This window comes from Bombina bombina, chromosome 7 (assembly GCF_027579735.1).
Source record: "Bombina bombina isolate aBomBom1 chromosome 7, aBomBom1.pri, whole genome shotgun sequence".
Classification (NCBI taxonomy): domain Eukaryota; kingdom Metazoa; phylum Chordata; class Amphibia; order Anura; family Bombinatoridae; genus Bombina; species Bombina bombina.
In genome coordinates, this window is record NC_069505.1 from 500,095,178 (window position 1) to 500,117,590 (window position 22,413).

At 37.4% G+C, this 22,413-nt stretch overlaps 1 protein-coding gene across 1 annotated transcript in view; it reads right to left on the minus strand.

Annotated features, from left to right (window-relative positions):
• Positions 1-4,654: 4,654 nt before the first annotated feature.
• Positions 4,655-22,413, minus strand: part of LOC128636469 (putative inactive cytochrome P450 2G1) — a 49,954-nt gene continuing 32,195 nt past the window's right edge. The window contains exons 2-5 of the mRNA XM_053689481.1: positions 16,138-16,279; positions 10,993-11,180; positions 9,699-9,840; positions 4,655-5,529 (exon numbers count right to left, since the gene is read on the minus strand). Of these exons, the coding sequence (XP_053545456.1) occupies positions 5,348-5,529; positions 9,699-9,840; positions 10,993-11,180; positions 16,138-16,279 (654 nt within the window). The 3' untranslated portion in view covers positions 4,655-5,347. The remainder of the gene's footprint in view (positions 5,530-9,698; positions 9,841-10,992; positions 11,181-16,137; positions 16,280-22,413) is intronic.

Below are 22,413 nucleotides of genomic sequence, written 5' to 3' on the forward strand. Positions count from 1 at the left end.
CCCCTCAGGCACACTTTATCACTAGCAAAATCCATGATACAGGCAGCCAGCAGGGTTACAAGACCGTCATATACCACCAAATGGCAACACGATCTAAATATTGTCCTAGAGGACAAAGAGTGGAGTAGAATATATGCCCTGGTAGGGAAGTCATCATCATCAACTAAAATACTAGAACTCAACTATAAGTTATTATCAAGGTGGTACCTGACACCGTCACGCCTTAAAAGCATATACCCACACACATCCGACCTCTGTTGGAGGGGATGCAGCCATAGGGGGTCTATGTCCCACATGTGGTGGCATTGCCCCGTGGTTAAGCCATTTTGGCAGGAAATAGAGCTTTTCCTAAGACACCTGATAGGCGACACATTCACACTAACCCCTGCTGTTGCATTGCTGAATGCACTCCCCAGAAGTATCTGTCAAATTAGACAAAAGGTGGTCCAGTTCTCCCTAAACTCAGCTAGGTCCTTGATAGCTAGTAAATGGAAAACCCCTGTTCAACCTACAGTGCAGGAATGGTTGAAACATGTAGATGACACTCTATTATTAGAGGAATACAGCTATTTTAAAACACAAAGAAAAACACTGTTTCTAGACATCAAATTATATTGGGAACTGACAAAAGATGGTTTCACACAAACAGGGCGGGGGCGGCCTCCAACATCCCCGGAGCGAGACATCAGACTAGAAGAAGGGCGCTAGGCGATTGCTTACACAGATGTATAGGTAATAGAAAGTATAACATAAAAACAGTAAACATGAAGTTACCAAATTGTTTGCCTAGACTATATATATACCAGGACGAGATGTATCTCAGAAAGTAATCTTCTTTTGTGAAGCTGACATTGTATAGTTAAAGTTAATTGGTTTGTAGATATGTAATTCTACCAACACTGTTGCATTATTGTATTAAAGAGAAAATTTTCAATAAAACTTTTTGAAAACAAAAAAAATATACCCCCTTTTTTCACCCTCTTAGGGACGTAATTTCCAAAAATCATTCCTCTAGTGGGTGCCTACATCATAAAAACAATGTACTTTCCGAATTTCACGTTCCTAGGTTAAACAGTTTGAGCTGGGCATTGATGAGTCAGTCAGGACTTCTCATTTTATATATATATATATATATATATATATATATATATATATATATATATATACTACTTAAAAGAAAGAGTTCATACGTATTGAATGAAACAAAGCAGAACTAAGGCCGCACCGGATACTTATTAACACACTGTGATTGCAACAGTGATGCCCTCACCGATTTTGCTTTAACATATATAGATTTATTAAAAATACAAAGCCACAAACAGTAGCAGATGATGGTTCTGTACAGAAATATAGATATACAAAATTTCCTCAAAGATATATCAGCATGCTAGCATATTAATGAGCTGGCTTTTCAACAGTCCACCTGTGTATCCGGGCACTTAGTGTTAGCAACATGCTCCGGTGCAAGTGAACAATAATACCATCCTTTATCCTCTTAAATCCAAGTTCTTGTCCGGTACCGGACTCCGTTATAACTTAGAGTGTCAATAATGGACAGTAATTCAATGCCAAACTCCTCAATGCTTTGCGTTGTTTGGGAACCTCTGAGTGCAAGACTTATTGCTGCACGGCTTACCTTCACTTGTATAATATCGCTACGGGTACCTTCCGAACACGGATCCCTTCCGTAGTATCATTCACTGTGATGCAAACCAGCCTGTGCAGTACTTCACTTGCCTCGCCAGTAGTATGTCAGCCAATTCTTACAGCAACCACCAAAGCTGCTCCACCATGATAGCGTTACCACGCTGTGTAAGGTAATCCAATCATTACGCGTTTCGCCCCTCCCCCTTTCCGGGTTGGACTTAGGGCTTCATCAGATGTAACGAAGTCCGGTACAGGAAAAGTACTCAGATTTAAGAGGATAAAAGAAGGTATTATTGTTCACTTGCACCGGAGCGTGTTGCTAACACTAAGTGCCCGGATACACAGGTGGACTGTTGAAAAGCCGGCTCATTAATATGCTAGCATGCTGATATATCTTTGGGGAAATTTTGTATATCTATATTTCTTTACAGAACCATCATCTGCTCCTGTTTGTGGCTTTGTATTTTTAATAAATCTATAAATGTTAAAGCAAACTCGGTGATGGTATCACTGTTGCAATCATAGTGTGTTAATAAGTATCCGGTGCGGCCTTAGTTCTGCTTTGGTTCATTCAATACGTATGAACTCTTTCTTTTACGTAGTATATATACATTTTGGGACTGCCAGCACGGATATAGGTGCTCTTATACATGCAATCTGAGTGCCCCCTGCCCTAAGTAATAAATAAATAAATATATATATATATATATATATATATATATATAAATACTTAGAACATATTCCCCAATGTGCAGAACATTGGAATGTGAAATATTTACAGTAAATACAGTGTTAAATTCTATATTAAATATGAATATTGCATAAATATGCTTTTACATGTTTTCATCTACTTAACTGCAAAGGGTTCCATCTATATATATGCATATGTATGTATGTGTTATACTGTATGTGTATATATGTCTGTAGATATATATATATATATATATATATATATATATACATAAATACATATGTACACATGTTTATTTATATATCTCTTAAGGGATGTATATGTATGTATGTCTAAGTTAAAGCCATATGCCTGCCTTTTTTTTCTAACACCTGATTGCATAAACCTGATATCGTTTTCAATTGCAGCAAACAAGGTGAGGAAGCAAGGTGAGGAAACGGCCCTTCAGTGCCGAGAAACGCGTTGCATTAGAGGGGATTACCCCCTTGACCACTACTTGTTTTTATTATATTCTTTTACTATTTTAATTTTTTATTTCCATTTTTGTTTTCAGCTTTTTAATAAAAATGTTTTTTACTATAACACAAGTATAGTGGTTTCTATCTTACCTCTCACTGCCCAATATTGGGTTGTTTGTGCATTTATCCTGTTTTTGGACCATATCATTGGCAACACCTGGAGTGGGTTGATCTGCACATGTAGTTTCCTTTGTTGTCTTGACTCTCCATTACAGACACACCTGGCGGGGATATCCTGGAGTGTGTATACTGACACACCATATTATGTCAGTCTGCTTCTATTAGCACATCGGGGTGCTTATTTCAAATGTGAGTACCAATTTGGCTCAAGTGCATAAGCTTTGGCTTTTTTGGTTTAGTGATTCTACACATGAGACGCCCCTCCCTTTCTTCTATTTTACAGTTTATCCAGTATCTTCTGTGAAGAGGAGTGCAGCCATCATTCACGCTGAGGACATATCTGATTTTTTGCATTTTTGCACTATCACAGTGACTTTTAACATGGGACTTTGATATAATTGTATGTTAATAGGTACAAGTGCCATATATTGAATGAGTTGTGTATGTTGTTTTTTTGAAGTTGCACAGTGTATATATAGTGTATGCGCCCTCTCTTATCTTTGATATTTCTGGTATATATTAAACAAGGTTCTAACTGGGCTGATATGTTATTCTAAATTTCTATAGCTAAACAACATACATATCTTGTGTTTATATGTCTTGGCATTAATGTTTAAAGGGACAGTCTACACATGATGAAATACTACCTTATTTTGTTTGCTGTGCTGGGGACGCTGTGCTGCACCCCCAACTAGGGATGGGCGAATGTTTCTAAAAATTTTAAATTTAAAATGAATTTTGATACATTCATTCAAATCGAATTTCAAATGTTTATATAACATTCAAACATTCTATTTTCAAATTTTCGTTTTCGATATTTTCAATAAAATTCGAAAATATTCGTTCAAATAATAGAATGTTTAGCTATGTAGTTATTCAAATTCGAAATGTAATATTCGAATTCGAATGTGACATTCGAATTTGAATGTAAAATTCGAATAAGAAATAGTATTTCTAGTCTACAACTGTGTTTAACAAATGTAATATTTGAATTTGAATGCTACATTCGAATTTGAATGTAACATTCAAATTCAAAATAGTATTTCTAGTCTACAACTGTGTTTTATAAATGTAATATTCGAATTCGATAATAGAATTTTTAAGAATATTCGTTCTTATCAACATTCTATTATGTAAATCGAATTTCTACAATAACATTCGTTCTAACATTTGAATTAGAATATAAACACATTCGCCCATCCCTACCCCCGACACACCATGCTTGCCAAAACAAAAGTATTTTAATTAAAATACTTTGTCGTTCGGACGTGAAACGATGGCCGAATAGCTCCTACTATACAATCAGTGGGCACCGCACGTCTATGTGTGAGCTGCGTTTAATCAAAAGGCTCTCACTTAATAATGCTGCGCCCATAGTTTTGCACTGCCTGGAGAGGTTTCTACCAGAACCACAGGAATGAGAAAGAAGGAGGGAGGAGGAGCAGGGCAGCCATGTTGGAGCAGCCAAACAATGAAAATGTCCCTACCGTACTTATTTCACTTTGGCCTTGCATGGTGCTGCACCGCGTGGAGCACGATATACCCAGCGCATCAATTCCGTGTAGGTATTGTGTAGACTGTCCCTTTAAATGATCACTAAATACAGCAGAATTGAATAATTGACAAATACACAATAAAAAACATAGCAATAGCACTTACTTTGAATTTTTAATTGAGCAATAGAATAATTTCTGGCAAATTTTAAAGTAAATCAAATTTTCCCTTCCCATATATCATGTGACAGCCATCAACCAATCACAAAATGCATTTACATATGTACTGTACACTTTATAGGAGCTGGAGACTCAGAATGTATATTGGAAAATTGTTGTTTTGTAAATTGCATGCTTTAAATGAATAACAAAACTTAAAAAGAAAAAAAAAACAAACCCAAACATTTTCTTTCATGATTCAGATAGAACATACAATTAAATTTTTTTTCCAATTTACTTGTTTGATAATTTTGTCTTTGTTTTCTTGTTACTCTTTGTTGAAAAGCAGAAAGGTAAATTCAGCACGTGTCTGTAGCTTTATATTGCAGCAGTTTTTGCAAAAGTGTCATACATTAGCAAGTTCTCCCGACATGTACACGCTACCTATCTGGACATCTCTTCAACAAAGAATAACAAGAGAACGATACAAATTTGATAATAGAAGTAAAATAAAAACTTTTTAAAAATTATATTCTCTATCTATATCATGAAAGAAAAAAATTAAGTTTCATGTCCCTTTATTTGGAACTTAAAGTCCCTTTTTCTATCAACATCCCGGATAGTCTCCAACCTAAACACCGTCATAATAATGATGGACAGTGTCTTTAAGAATCGTAAAAAACTTTCTCATGAGCAGCATTGGATAACTGATTGAATTCTTAGCGAGCTTCAAAAGACAACTTGTAAGGTATAGCAACGTTTGCAATTCCAGTCATTTTGGGGACAATATCAGCTTCTGTAAACTGCATTTTAGAGGTCAGTGTAAAGTTCTGTAGGATGTTAGAAAAGAAAAGGAAAAGTTCCATACGAGCCAGGCCCTCCCCTATACATATCCGTTTCCCTGAAAAGAGAAAATCAAAATTTAGGTTTTGTGCTGCCCTAGGAATAACAAAATACATACACTCCAACATCAATTTTTATCACATATACTTCCTATATATATATATATATATATATATATATATATATATATATATATATATATATATATATATATATATATATATATATATATATATATATATAGTTATATTTAACCCATATGGTGTCACAATTTAACTTCTTTATTGCAAGTAACTCACGTAGATCATTGACATAACCCAAAATTCCCAGTGACCCAAATACAGCAGCGATTAAGGGGTAGTCTACTCCAGAATTTTTTATGTTTAAAAAGGATAGATAATCCCTTTATTACCCATAACCAACACAATAATAGTAATATACTTTTTACCTCTGTGATTACCTTGGATCTAAGCCTCTGCAGACTGCCCCCTTATGTCAGTTCTTTTGACAGACATGCATTTTAAACAATCAGTGCTGACTCCTAGGTAACTCCACAGGCGTGAGAACAGTGCTATATATATATATATATATATATGACTCACATGAACTAACGCCCTCTAGCTGTGAAAAACTGTCAAATACATTTTGATAAGAGGCGGCCTTTAAGGGCTTAGAAATTAGCATATGAACCTACCTAGGTTTAGCTTTCAACTAAGAATACCAAGAGAACAAAGCAAATTTGATTATAAAAGTAAATTGGAAAGTTGTTTAAAATTACATGGTCTATCTGAATCATGAAACTTTAATTTTGACTAGACTGTCCCTTTAATCTCACAATTGGCAATTGCCTGTACTCAGCATTGATTTGACATCTATATTGATATCACAGTGCAGTTATGTAACCCCACAGTTGCCAGTAACACACATATTGAAGCGTCAGCCCATACTATGCCAGTAACACACACAGAACAATGATTTAACCCTTTTATTACCAGATGTTCACACAGTGCAGTGTTATTACTGTCACATAGCACAGGAACCATTTTTACAGACAGAGAGGACCTCAAAAGTTGATTATTATCAAGGGAGTATGACCAGATCACTAACTCCCCTACCCCAAACACCAGGCAAGTATATTTATATTGGGATACATGAACGATTCAGGGCTAGATTAAGTAAAGCGCTCAGTGGCGTCACTAGGGTTGGTGTCACCCGGTGCGGTAAGTTATGGTGTCACCCCCCCCCCCCCCCCCAGAAAGCAGACACACACAAAAACACAGGCAAACACACATACAAACACTCAGACACACTTAAAACATACTCAGATGCACACACAAACACTCGGAAACACACTCAGACACACACACAAAAACACACACACAAAAACACTGAGACACACACACACACACAAAAACTCAGACACACACATACAAAATATGTAAACTGCACTGCATTAATTATAAAGCTCATGCCTAGAGCTGCTCCCTGGCTCAGCAGAGCATCAAATGAAAGATAAACAGAGCACTCTAAAAATAAATCACTAAAGAAAAGTTTTAGGTGCAAACTATGAAAATTCTGCTCTCTGACTCTGTTCCAAGTCTGTCAGTGCACAGCCCCGGGCCGCGTGCCTACCGCTTCTTATAGCCAATCACCTCTGCACTCTGCCCACCCCCAGACCCCCGCCCGCCCTCCTACCTGTTCAGTGTGCACTTAGTGTACCGTAACCGTAATGGTCTGGTGGGCATCATACGTGGCTCCTTCACTTTAAAGACAGTGTCAAACAGTCATGCGGTCAGGTGCCAGGCATCCCCTCATGATTTGCCAGTTCCCGTTTAGAGAGACAGCACAGCAGTGAGTGACTCCACTGCTCCACATGTCACTGAGCAGTGAGCACAGATAGGCAGGCAGGTTTAGGCTAGCAGCGCAACTTTGCAAGCCCCACGGCATTCCCACAACATTCATAGCGAAATTGGGCAGGGGAGAAGCAAAGTACAAACAAGCAAAAGCAGCCGGGAAAACTATTTGTTGAAATTGCAGCACTGGCTCAAGGGGCAAAAAAAATTGTGTGTCTACATCTTCCCCAGTCCCACCAATGTTCACAAATGCCAGCCCCTCTAATAAAAAAAAAATCTATGCATCTCAACATTGTATTTATTTGAATCTCAATAAAATAAAAAAAAAAAAAAAAAAAAAAAAAATTTTTTGGTGTCACCCCCTGGTGGGTGTCACCCTGGTGCGGCCCGCCCCCCCGCCCCCCCCTAGTGACGCCACTGAAAGCGCTAAATTCACCAGTTTACGGGAGTGTGATAAGTAACCAGCCATTACAAGCGAGCTTGCGGTAGCAATTAGTGCTCAAAAAATTAACCAGATGTTAATTTTGTAAATATTTCCCAATTGCCCCCAAAATAACATGTCCCTAAAAAAACAAAAAAAACAAAAAAATGCACTAAGCGCTTTTTGGGAGATAAAGTTGCTCACAGTAAATATATATGAATATGCTTATATACATTTATATTTATGCATTATATATATATATATACATATTAACAAATAAATATTTATGTATATATTCATATAAATATATATTTGCTACCCATCGCTGCCTATGGAAACGCTCTCTCATGAGCGCAATGCTTCAGTGCAATGCGCACGTAAGGTCACATTCACATTGCACCTCACTTGTAATACCAGAAAACATTAGCGCGCACTGGTATTACTAAAATAAGCGCAAATATCGATTTCGCGGAAGCGATATTTGCGCTCAACTTGAAATCTAGTCCTCATTAGGTTGCTAGTGGATTCAGCATTTTCCACCCCTAAAATCTTGGGTTGTCTGCCTAGTTGTGAATACAGTGATGATATTCACATTAAAACCTAAGCAATAGTATCTAGTACCATAGCTATATCAACCAAAACATAGGCATATGCAAATACAATTCTTTTTTAAACTGTTTGTCACAATAAAAAGAATAGTTTTGTCTATTATTTTTTCATGGTTTGTTACAATTTTTTATTTTTTTATTTTAAATCTGCTGTTTCCTATGGGGAACAGTCTTCAAGGCAGCAGAGAAGCCTCCAAAGAACAGCTTACACAAATACAGTTAAAGTAGTAGCTAGTGCTGCTGCTACAAGCTAGCAACAGTAAAATTTTTTAAATGTGATCAGCGTTTGCAGCACTATATGACAGTTCTTTTGCAACAATGTAATACATTAGGAAAAGCACTAGATGGCAGCACTATTTCCTGTCAGGTAGTACACGCTACCTATCTAGATATTTCTTCAACAAAGAATAACAAGAGACCAAAGGAAATTTGCTAATAGATGTAAATTGGAAACATTTTTTTAAAAATGGTATTCTTTGGGGTATATTTAACAAGCAGCGGATGCTGCTTTCTACCCCCACAGTTTCCAGCTCACCGGAAACATAAGTTAAAGGGACATGAAACCCAAATTTTCATGATTTTGAAAGAGCATGCAATTTTAAAAATCTGTCTAATATACATCTACTATCTAATTTGCTTCATTGACTTGTTATCATTTGCTGAAAAGCCTATCTAGATAGGCTCAGTAGCTGCTGATTGGTGGCTGCACATAGATGCCTCGTGTGATTGGCTCAGCCATGTGCATTGCTATTTCTTTAACAAAATATATCTAAAGAATTTTAAAAAATAGATAAAAGAAGTAAATTGGAATGTTGTTTAATATTGTATCCTATACCTAAATCATTAAAGAAAAATTTGGGGTTTAGTGTCCCTTTAAGAAGCAGCAGTCATAAGACCGCTGCTCCTTAACTTGTTTGCCACCTTTTAATTGACGAACTGCAATCATCCTGATATGATCGGGTTGATTGATACCCCCTGCTAGTGGCCGATTGGCTGCAAATGTGCAGGGGGGGGGGCATTGCACAAGCATTTCACAAGAAATTTTAAATTTCTTGTGTATGCTGTCGGTATTTAACGATGTTGGGCGGACATGATCCGCTACATCAAATCATGTCCACCCGGCAACTGATAAATCTACCCCTTTATCTGAACCAAATATGTTGCAACAAATATGATATTTAAATTTTATTTTATTAATTTTTTCTAAATGCTTTTGTTTAGAAGGTTTAATTATTGCAAGATATCCAGAGAAAATACACTATATAATAATTCCACAAAATAATTATGTTTATTACACAAAATAACTTACAAATTTGTTTATAGAATTGGTTTGATGGTTTCTTACCTGTAGAAAATGGCATGAACGCATCATTCTTCTTAAAGGAGCCAGAGTCGTCCAGAAAATGATTTGGGTTGAATTTGTCCGGTGTAGAGAATTGTGTTGGATCTCGTAAAACGGAGCATAGCAAAGGGAAAACTTTTGTACCCTGGGGTGAAAGAATGATTAACAAAGTGACTTATAAAATTAAAAAAAGTCTATGGGCCCCATTTATTAAATTACCCCATTTATTAATGATGGTGATGGCTAATGGGTGTACCAATGCACAAGCACAGGGTGTCCGGGTGTTTTATCTCTGAGTTGCTGGAGAGGTTAAGAATCAGCATTTATATCTATTTGTTAAGAAAATACTTAGGGGCCAATTCATAAAGCTCCGTATGGCTCGCCGGAACAGAAGTTATGAAGCAGTGGTCTAAAGACCGCTGCTCCATAACCTGTCCACCTGCTCTGACAGAAATCAACCCGATCGAATATGATCCGGTTGATTGACACCCCCTGTTAGCGGCTGATTGACCCCAATCTGCAGGGGGTGGCATTGCACCAGCCGTTCACATGAACTGCTGGTGCAATGATAAATGCCGACAGCATATGCTGTCGGCATTTATCGATGTGTGGCGGACATGATACGCTACATCATACCATGTACGCTTGCACATTAATAAATATACCCCTTAATCTCATGTTGACTTTAAAATAATAAAACAAAAAGTATAGTTATACAATTATCAAGATACAGGAAGTTGGTGGTGCTTAGCAATTGAAAAAAAACTCTAGAATATATACCCATTACATTGTATTGCTGTTGTTAAAACTTTTATGCACATGTTAACATGACTCATGAAAAGCCAAAGATTAGATTTATATATCAGACCCAGTCATATGTTTTATGAGGGAGATACAAATTTGTGTTTATTTAACACTTTTTATCTGACATTTGTTAGACTTAAAAGGTTGTACCGTGCAGGTTTTAAGGATATCATTGATATTGTTGGTGTGAGTCTGGCTTGGAATAGGGAGCTTAACACTGGATTTTAACTGTGCTCACCTGCTGCTGGATCTGTACTTGTGCATGGTAGGCTTGAAATAAACTGCTGACTATATAGCATCTTCACTGCCTGGAATTGCTGAGGGATCAGCTATTGGGTTAGCATGTAGAACACATATGCTTTCGGCATTTAGCGATGTCGGGCGGACATTATTCGCCCAGCACTTGTTAAATCTACCCCCAATAATTCACTTCTGCTCTTGCAATGTGCTATTATAGTGAGATGCCACTCCTTCATGGTATCAGACTACTTACCTTTGGTATTGTATATCCTCTAAATTTAGTATCCTTTATGACGGCATGAGGTAAATTAGTTGGGATAATATCACAAAACCTTTGGATTTCATGGATCACTGCATCTGTGTACGGCATCTTACTCCTATCATCAATATTTGGGCAACGATTATGCCCTATCACATGATCAATTTCCTGCTGCACTTTTGCTGTTGACCAATAAAACAGCAACAAAAAAGATTTACATAAAATTCAATTTGATTAATTATTACAACAAATATTTACGGATTGTTAATCAATTTGCTTTTATTCTACTGTATTACAATCTGCAATGGTAAATTTAAGTCCTTTAGTGTCAACGAAAAACATTCCAGATAAGCGCTATAAATTGATTCCACAATACTGCAAAATCCACTTTTTAAATTTTGTGCTGTATGCAAAAATGTGATATATGTTGTTTAACCCTTTAACTGCTGAGCTATTTCCAACATATGTGCTGATCTTTTTTGCAGGTTTTAGATTCTGCTTATATTAAAGAGACACTGTACCCAAAATTTTTCTTTCGTGATTCAGATTGAGCATTACATTTTAAGCAACTTTCTAATTTACTCCTATTATAACATTTTCTTCATTCTCTTGGTATCTTTATTTGAAATGCAAGAATGTAAGTTTAGATGCCGGCCCATTTTTTGTGAACAACCTGGGTTGTCCTTGCTGATTGGTGGATAAATTCATCCACCAATAAAAAAGTGCTGTCCAGAGTACTGAAACCAAAAAAAAGCTTAGATGCCTTCTGACCTCATTTTTTTTCCTTTCATGATTCAGATAGAGCATGCATTTTTAAGCAACTTTCGAATTTACTCCTAATATCAATTTTTCTTCATTCTCTTGCTTTGTTTATTTGAAAAATAAGGCATCTAAGCTAAGAAACTAGCCATTTTTTCATTGTTCTTTAGTGCTTTCCAATCAGCAAGGACAACCCAGGTTGCGAACCAAAAATGGGCCGGCTTTAAATGTACATTCTTGCCTTTCAAATAATGATAGCAAGAGAACGAAGAAAAATTGATAATAGGAGTAAATTAGAAAGTTGCTTAAAATTGCATGCTCTTTCTGAATTACAAAAGAAAAAAAATTGGGTACAGTGTACCTTTAAGGCCCTACTGTAGGTCACTTTAAGAGAGAAACCCACACGTATTTATATATATATATATATATATATATATTTTATATATATATATATATATATATATATATATATATATATATATATATATATATATATATATATATATATATATATATATATATATATATATATATGCTAGTCCTAAAGCCCCTTTATATGGGCCAAAATTCCCATCCACTTGGATCTCCTATCCCTCCCTCCTTCCCTTACCTGCCGTTCTCAACTGTTTTTTTTTTTCTGTAGTGCAGTCTTTTATAACTTGCTTTTTTATTCGTTTTTCACAACAGGGGGCTGCTAGTGGGCCAATGGCACTGCTGATTGGTATTTTAAACCCCAGTGTTCAAAGAGATAGGTGATTTTGTATGTAGATGCTGAGTGCATTAACCTAAACTACACAGATACTAGAGTAGAAAGAATCTGCTCAAGAAAAGAATACACAAATAGCAATCACTAACAGCTAATTTAGCTGGAAATACAATAACAGCTTATATCTTAAGTAAGTTTGTGGGGAAAAAAAAAAATAACTTTTATTAAGTTAGCAAATAAAATAGGAAAAATATATATAAAACCACACTTAGGATCCTTCAGTAGTAAAACAATCAGTATATATATGAAGTGACAATTATATTTAAATTCACTAGTATGCTAGGAGCGAACAAAGTTAGATTGAACACAAGTTATATGACTGTGAATGTAGCCTCTGGGTGTTTCCTAATAAGCTGTTGATTGGAACCTGGTATTGAATTTATTACGTGAATTGAAGTATTCAATATCTTGTGATAAATTATCCTTGTCATGGATATCACTTAATTATAAATCAGGTCATGTTTATAAATACCATATCATTGGTCCCAAATTATCTAAGAGTGTATTTGTTGGAAATGAACAAGTCTAGTTAACAAACGCAACAATGTTGCGTATATATCCCAAGTTGTATATTGTTTAATGTATGGTGTTTTGCCTTTAATAAAACAAAAAAGGTTGGTTGAATAACCCTTGCGCTCAGAGAATGATGATTACAGCACTGTTTCAAAGTCCTTAGAGTTTAAAATTCAGCTCCACAAAGCGCTGTATTAGCGAAGCGCTGTAAAGTGAAGTGCTGTAAAGTGAGGTATACCTGTATATACAACTTGGTATATATACGCAACATTGTTGCGTTTGTTAACTAGCCTTGTTAATTTCCAACAAATACACTCTTAGATACTTTGGGACCAATGATATGGTATTTATAAACATGACCTGATTTATAATTAAGTGATATCCGTGATAATCCTAGGATTTATACTGTGATCCGTGACAAGGATAATTTATCACAAGATATAGAATACTACAATTCACATAATAAATCCAAAACCAGGATCCAATCAACTGCTTATTAGGAAACACCCAGAGACTACATTCATAGTCATATAACTTGTGTTCAATCTAACTTAGTTTGCTCTCAGCATACTAGTGAATTTAAATACAATTGTCACTCCATATATCATATATATACTTATTGTTTTACTACTTAAGGAACCTAAGTGTGGTTTTATATGTATTTTTTCCTATTTTATTTGTTAACTTAATAAAAGTTAAGTTTTATTTTATTTTTCCACAAACTTATTTAAGATATAAGCTGTTATTGTATTACCAGCTAATTTAGCTGTTAGTGATTACACAACCCAGAGTACTATTTGTGTATTCTTTTCTTGAGTAGGTTCTTTCTACTCTAGTATCTGGCTGCTAGTTCAAGTTGGCCGTATAGATAACATATAGATAACATGCCCGTGGGTTGTGGATGACACAGCTCTAATTGGCTAAAATGCAAGTCAGTAGATAATAAATAAATAGTCATGTGATCAGGGGGCTGTCAGAAGAGACTTAGGGGCATATTTATCAAGCTCCGTATGATGCCCCTTGTTTAAAAACTGCTGCTCCATAACTTGCAGAAATCAACCCGATCGGCATTGCACCAGCAGTTCACATTTAAGGGAGCTGAGATTGAGGGGTTTGAACCCCAACAACTCCATCTGGCTCCAGTAAGCCTTCTTCTCCTTGCAGACACCACCGGGTTTCTTGGGTATGATGATGTCATCATGATTCCTCAGGCGATACTGAGCACTAGACCACCAGGGATTAGGTGAGAGTGGAAGGGGGACCCCGCAATGAGCTCTGAGAGCACCCTCCTTAAATGACGACACATGGTCATCATTCACAGTAAATATAGTGCACGGATTGCGGCCATGTGTCATCACAAAAAAGTGCAAAAACAAAATGCTCTGATATTTTATTCTCTAATATTTTATTCACAGCCTTCAGAAACCATAATCATGGCAAAATATTAGAGAATCTGCAAATTTTGAGAATTTTTAAAAATGTAATTTTAAAAACTGTTTACTTAACGGGACATTCCACTCAAAATTTAAATGCACATAGATTTATTACATCTTTGAATAGCAACATAGTTGCAATATACATGTATTGGCAAAAAATGCTTCTAGTAAAAGTTATCACTGTTATAGTGTTAGTTTGATTCTCTGTACATGCATGTGATGCATAGCTAGATATTCTCAGTGCACGAGCATTTTAAATACTGCAGCTGCTCAGAGTGCCAGTGGGGCTTGTATCATGTCAGCAATTAACAAACCTGGTTAAAAATGCTGGTGCATGTTGCATACTTAAATAAACTTTTAAAAAAGTTTATATTATAAGCATTTTTTTTTAATACATGTATATTACAATAATGCTTCTAATGAAAAACTGAAATGCATCCATGTGGATTCCAAATTTGGCAGGAATATCCCTTTAAAAGAATTTTTACCAATATCAATTGCCTGATTAATTAAAATTAGCTCATTATTATTATCATAAATATTTAAATGCATTAATTTACTATGGGCTAGATTGATTGGTTGATCCTTAGGCTGCCAATGAGCCTTTTTGTTCAGACAAGATTCTAGAACCACCACTAATTAAAGCTAATAGGGCATATGTATCAAGCTCCGAATGGAGCTTGATGCCCTGTGTTTCTGGCGAGCCTGCAGGCTCGTCAGAAACAGCAGTTATGAAGCAGCGGTCACAAAGACCGCTGCTCCATAACCTGTCCGCCTGCTCTGAGCAGGCGAACAGACATCGCCGGAAATCAACCCGATCGAGTACGATCGGGTTGATTGACACCCCCCTGCTGGTGGCCTATTGGCCGCGAGTCTGCATGGGGCGGTGTTGCACCAGCAGCTCTTGTGAGCTGCTGGTGCAATGCTGAATACGGCGAGCGTATTGCTCGCGGTATTCAGCGAGGTCTGTCGGACCTGATCCGCACTGTCGGATCAGGTCTGACAGACCTTAATAACTAGAGGCCATTGGCTGAGATTCAGGCAGGTCCAATTTGTTAGGAATTTTGCAATATTCATGTTACAGCAAATTAGTTTTTTTCCCAACTTGATATTAGTTTAAAAAATTAGTTTTATCGATCTAGGTCAGTGTTAATGATCTTAAGATTTTATTTTACATTAGTTAAAGTGAAACGCTAGGATTTATCATTGGAACAAATAATAGAGACTTTCAGTCATGAAGTATAAAATACTTCATGCTGAAAGTTCCTTTATTTGTTTGAAGCGTTCACCACACTGAGCTCCTCAGGCCGCCCACAGCAGAATGCTATTTTGTCATTGAGGTGGTGTTAGCCAATAGTGTGCTAGCTATCCGGCATAATGCCAACTGGCCTGCATGGCTATTGGCTAAGAGGTGGAAACGTCACCTATCAGCAAAATAGCGTTCTGCCGTGGGCTGCCTGAGCAGCTCAGTGCGACAAATGCTAAAAACAAATGAAGGAAGTTTCAGCATTAAGTATTTTATACTTTATGACTAAAAGTCCCCTTTATTTGTTCAATTGGTAAATCCTAGCATTTCACAAACACTAGGATTTACCATCACTTTAATAATATGCTTACATTTTTTTCATATTTTCTCATTATGGCTGCCGGTGGTAAATTGCTTACTTTGGATTTCTGGATATTTCAGAAAAATAAGAAGTCCGTGTCTAATAGTGCTGCTAACAGTCTCTGTCCCAGCAAAAAACAAGTTGAGCACATTGATCATCAGGTTCCTCATGTTGAATTCAGATTCTGGGTTTTGCTTCTCCTGTAAAAGGAAACAAAAGGAACATGAAAATAATTTCTGCTTTTTTTAACCTGAAAGGGCAACATTTTTGACTTATGGGAAATTGACTTCCAATTCAAAACATAGGTTTAAAAAGGGCTTAGTTATATGTATGGCTAAAATATTCAGTCACAAGCACTTTGCATGTCTTGGAATAAAGTCCTTGGCCTCTAGTTATCAAGCCGTCAACCGCAAATACGCTGGAATTCCGCAGCATATTTGTGGCGAGGCTGATTCGCTGTAGTTATCAAGCCCTACAGCTCGGCAAAAGTAGAATCTAGTGACGTAAGCTACGATCCGCTGGACTCAGTCCGACACAGATTGATTCTTACGTCACTCCAGATGTTCCGAACGCAAGTTCGGCACAATCTGACTAATTTTGCTAGTTATCAAAGAACTAGCAGGTACGCGCGGCACTTTTCCGGCCCAGCGTACCTGGTTTTCAATCCGCCACCCTGGAGGCGGCGGATCCCATTGGAATCAATGGGAGTCTGACAGCTGCGAGAGCTCATGTTCGCTGCTGCCCGATATCCCATTGATTTCTATGGGAGATGTCTGCACCTAACACCCTAACATGTACCCCGAGTCTAAACACCCCTAATCTGTCCCCCCTACACCGCCGCCACCTACTTTATACTTATTAACCCCTAAACCGCCGCCTGACACCGTCGCCACCTACATTATACGTATTAACCCCTAAACCGCTGCTCCCGGACCCCGCCGCCACCTACATTATACTTATTAACCCCTAAACCGCCACTCCCGGACTCCGCAACCACCTACATTATACTTATTAACCCCAATCTGCAACCCCCTACACCACCGCCACCTACATTATACTTTTTAACCCCTAATCTGCCGCCCCCTATACCGCCGCCACCTACATAAAGTTATTAACCCCTATCCGGCCCCCCCCTATACCGCCGTCACCTATATTAAATTTATTAACCCCAAACCTAAGTCTAACCCTAACCCTAAATAAATCTAACTAAAAATTACTATTATTAACTAAATTATTCCTATTTAAAACTAAATACTTACCTGTAAAATAAACCCTAAGATAGCTACAATATAATTAATAATTACATTGTAGCTATTTTAGGATTTATTTTTATTTTACAGGCAACTATGTATTTATTTTAACCAGGTACAATAGTTATTAAATAGGTATTAACTATTTAATAACTACCTAGCTAAAATACTTACAAAATTACCTGTAAAATAAATCCTAACCTAAGTTACAATTAAACCTAACACTACACTATCATTAAATTAATTAAATAAATTAACTACAATGACCTAAAATTAAATACAATTAAATAAACTAAACTATAGTACAAAAACAAACAAACACTAAATTACAGAAAATAAAAAAAATTACAATAAGTTTAAACTAATTACACCTAATCTAAGCCCCCTAATAAAATAATAAAGCCCCCAAAATAATAAAATGCCCTACCCTATCCTAAATTACAAAGTAATCAGCTCTTTTACCAGCCCTTAATAGGGCTTTTTGTGGGGCATTGCCCCAAAGTAATCAGCCTTTTTACCTGTAAAAAAAAAATACTCTAAAACCCACCCAAACCCCCCTTAAAAAAACCTAACACTAACCCCCTGAAGATCACCCTACCTTGAGCCATCTTCACCCAGCCGGGCCGAACTCTTCATCAAAGCGGGGCAGAAGAGGTCCTCCATCCGGTAGAAGTCTTCATCCAAGCGGGGTAGAAGAGGTCCTCCATCCGGTAGAAGTCTTCATCCAAGCGGAGTAGAAGAGGTCCTCCATCCGGTAGAAGTCTTCATCCAAGCGGGGTAGAAGAGGTCCTCCATCCGGTAGAAGTCTTCATCCAAGCGACGTCTTCTATCTTCATCCATCCGGAGCGGAGCCATCTTCCATCCAGCTGACGCCATCCTCTTCAACCGACGGACTAACGATGAATGACGGTTCCTTTAAGGGACGTCATCCAAGATGGTGTCCCTCGAATTCTGATTGGCTGATAGGATTAAGGTAGGAAAAATCCGATTGGCTGATTCCTACCTTAATTCTGATTGATGATAGTGTAGTGTTAGGTTTAATTGTAACGTAGGTTAGGATTTATTTTACAGGTAATTTTGTAAGTATTTTAGCTAGGTAGTTATTAAATAGTTAATAACTATTTAATAACTATTGTACCTAGTTAAAATAAATACAAAGTTGCCTGTAAAATAAAAATAAATCCTAAAATAGCTACAATATAACTATTAGTTATATTGTAGCTATCTTAGGGTTTATTTTATAGGTAAGTATTTATTTTTAAATAGAAATAATGTAGTTAATAATAGTAATTTTTAGTTAGACTTATTTAAATAATATTTAAGTTAGGGGGGTGTTAGGGTTAGACTTAGGTTTAGGGGTTAATAAGTTTAATATAGTGGCGGCGGTGTAGGGGGGGGCAGGATAGGGGTTAATAAATGTAATGTAGGTGGCGGGGGGCTCCGGGAGCGGCGGTTTAGGGGTTAAACAATTTATTTAGTTGTGGCGGGGTCCGGGATCCGCAGGATAGGGGTTAATAAATTTATGTAGGTGGCGGCGGTATAGGGGGCAGCAGATTAGGGGTTAATAGGTACAATGTAAGTGGCGGCGGGGTCCGGGAGCGGTGGTTTAGGGGTTAATATATTTATTATAGTTGCGGCGGGGTCCAGGAGCGGCGGTTTAGGGGTTAATATATTTATTATAGTTGCGGCAGGGTCCAGGAGCGGCGGTTTAGGGGTTAATATATTTATTATAGTTGTGGCGGGGTCCGGGAGCAGTGGTTAAGGGGTTAAAAACTTTATTATAGCTGGGGGGGGGGGCCTCCGGGAGCGGCGGTTTAGGGGGTATAACAGTATAGTATAGTGCTTAGTGACAGGGTTATCAATAAAGCTGGGAAAAAGCCGAAGAGCAGCAAGATCAATGACTGATAACACAGTCCACTGTGTACTTGGTGCGCGGCTTTTTGACAGCTTTATTGATAAATTTGGCGAATGTATTCAGGTCCGCGGCAGCGAGGTTAGGCGGGCGTATTGGGGCCGGCGAATGCAGGCAAGTACGGAGCTTAATAACTAGAGGCCCTTGAGTCTATGGACTCCATTACAAGTGATGGTAGATCCTGGAGTTTCAAAAAACGCTAGGATTTACCATCAATAACAATAAATAGGACTTTCAGTCATGACTTTATAAAAAAGTGTGGTAAACTTACCCTTTCTGTGCCATGGCCTCCTCCCTAAACTCAGCGGGACAGCACTCTTTTTTCAATGAGGTGACGTTTCCACCTCAAAACCTATAGCCGTGCTAGTCATATGGCACTGTTCTGTATGCTAGCATGGCTATTAGCTTAGAGGTGGAAATGTCACTAGACTCACCACAGAGTGCTGTGCTGTGCGCGGCCGGAGCCGCTGAGTTTAGCAAGGAGGTCGCAACACATTCTGAAGTAATCGATTCCAGACTAGTCATCAGAAGCCATCCTTAAATATGCCCACAGGCCAAAATATTTAAATCAGATTACTTTAGAGTGATTCACTGGCTGTTCATGCTTGTGAAGTTATCAGTACGGTAAATCTGCTAATCATTTTAAAGTCATGTGCATCAAACACAACATAATTACATTAAGATAAAGAGTTACACTCATATATGCACTATCTGATAAGAAATATTAATGTAAATATTAATTCAAAAAAATATTATAAGGGTTAAAAGGCATATAGATATATGACAAGGTATTATACAATATACGATAAGTGTGAAACTCTGAGCAGCACATCCTCACAACATAATCTATTCCAATTACAAATTTCAAACAAATACATGCAGGTAATTCCTAGATACACTTTTCCAATTCTCCAATGTTAAGTCTATTGGGCATATTTATCAAGCTTCGTATATCGCCGTAAAGAGAAGTTATGAAGCAGTGGTCCTGCTCTGAGGCCGCGGACAGAAATCAACCCGATAGAATAAGATCGGTTTGATTAACACCCCCTGCTAGCGGCCGATTGGCCGCGAATCTGCAGGGGCGGTTTTGCACCAGCAGTTCACAAGAACTGCTTGTGCAATGATAAATGCTGACAGCATATGCTGTCGGCATTTATCGATGTGCAGCGGACATGATTCGCTATATCAGATCATGTCCACTCGCGCCATAGTAAATAGGCCCCTATGGCATTTTCAACTCATACCTCTGTTTTTTCAAACTCAAATATCTCCAAAACTACTAAACCTAATCACTTCAAATTTCCAGTTTTTAAGTAATTTCAGCAAAATATGTTATTCCACTCCAAAGATATGAGCATTTGAATTTTCTTCATTCTCTTACTATCTTTATTTAAAAAGCAGGAATATGATGCATAGGAGCCGGCCCATTTTTGGGTGAGAACCTGGGTTATGCTTGCTTATTGGTGGCTAAATGCAAGCGACCAATGTCACTAATAAGCAAGCGCTATCCATGGTGCTGACCCTAAAATGGGCTGGCAGTTAAGATTTACATTCCTGTTTTTTAAATAAAGATAGCATGAGAAAGAAGAAAAATTGATAATAGTAGTAAATTAGAAAGTTGCTTAAAATGTCATGCTCTATCTGAATCATGAAAGAAAAAAAAAATGTGGGTTGAGTATCCTTTTAAAGGGAATACTAATCCCAATTTTTCTCTTATGATTTGGGTTTAGTGTCCCTTTAAACTATGGTTCCCATAATACATATTTATAAAAATAAATCACACTAGCTTATTCTACAGCACTGCTGCATTTCTACCAACCTTTAAATATTCTGAAATAATAATTCAAGTACTGTTTGTATTTTGTTAATGTTAGTAAAGTGCTGTTGAGTCTATAATTAACACTTGAGGGTTTTGCATTCAAAAGTAGCAATTCTGTGGACAGTCAACACAGTAGATTTGCATAATCAACAAACGCAAGATAACAAGACAATGCAACAGCCATCAGCCAATCACAAATGCATACACGTACCATGTGACAGCCATCAGCCATTTACAAATGCATACACACTAATTCTTGCACATGCTCAGTAGGAACTGGTGACTCAAAAAGTTTAAATATAAAAAGATGGTGCACATTTAGCTAATCGAAGTAAATTGGAAAGTTGTTTAAAATGGCATGCCCTATCTGAATAATGAAAGTATAATTTTGATTGAGTGTCCCTTTAAATTGTAGATTCTACTTAACCAACCCTTTTTCCAGATATTTTTGTTTTATAATATACTATCCCAATAGTCAGAGTCCAAGATCAACATCCAAAATGGCCTTAAAAATAAATATGGCAGCAGTCAATGGAGAGGGCGCCATTATGAGTTTTGTGGAAGCAGGACACTTTTCCCTCTTCATCCCTTTTCTTCACACAAAAAAGAAAGTAAATGAAAAATTATATTTTACTGCTGTGTTGGTAAAACCACAGTTTTGTACCAGCACAGTCAAGTCAAAGTATGTATCTTGCTTATTGCAAGAAGTAAACTGCACTGAGACTACACATGCCTCCTGTCATCATTCAGTTGGTGACTATGGCTGAGCACTGGGGTCACAGAAGGGGGGCTTGGGCAACCACCCCATTAGCATAATGGCTAAGCCTGTGGGGCTGTACATGTTGACACTGCCATCATAAAATAATAGGCAGTGTCACTGACAAGTGCATGCAAGGGGACCCGAATTATCAAGCTCCGCATGGAGCTTGATTCCCCTGTTTCCGCGCGAGCCTTTAGGTTTGCCGGAAACAGAAGATATGAAGCAGCTGTCTAAAGACTACTGCTCCATAACTTGTCCGCCTGCTCCAAGGCTGCGGACTATGCTGTCGGCATTTATTGATGTGTGGCGGACATGATACGCTACATCGTATCATGTCCGCTCGCACTTTTATAAATTGGCCCCAAAGAGCAAGGCTAAGACAGACTCACCTTGCCCAAGAACTTCAGGACTTCAGGAGGAATATTATAAGTATTTTGCCCAGTAAACTAGTTTGATTTTAAGAAAGTAGGGGGGGGGGGGAATGACCCCAAATACTTTTTTTCTTCAAATTTGTAAAGAAATGAAAACATTTTCATGAGACACTAAAAGTATCATGGGTCTTAAGCACTGTACTGTGCCCAATGCATCATCCC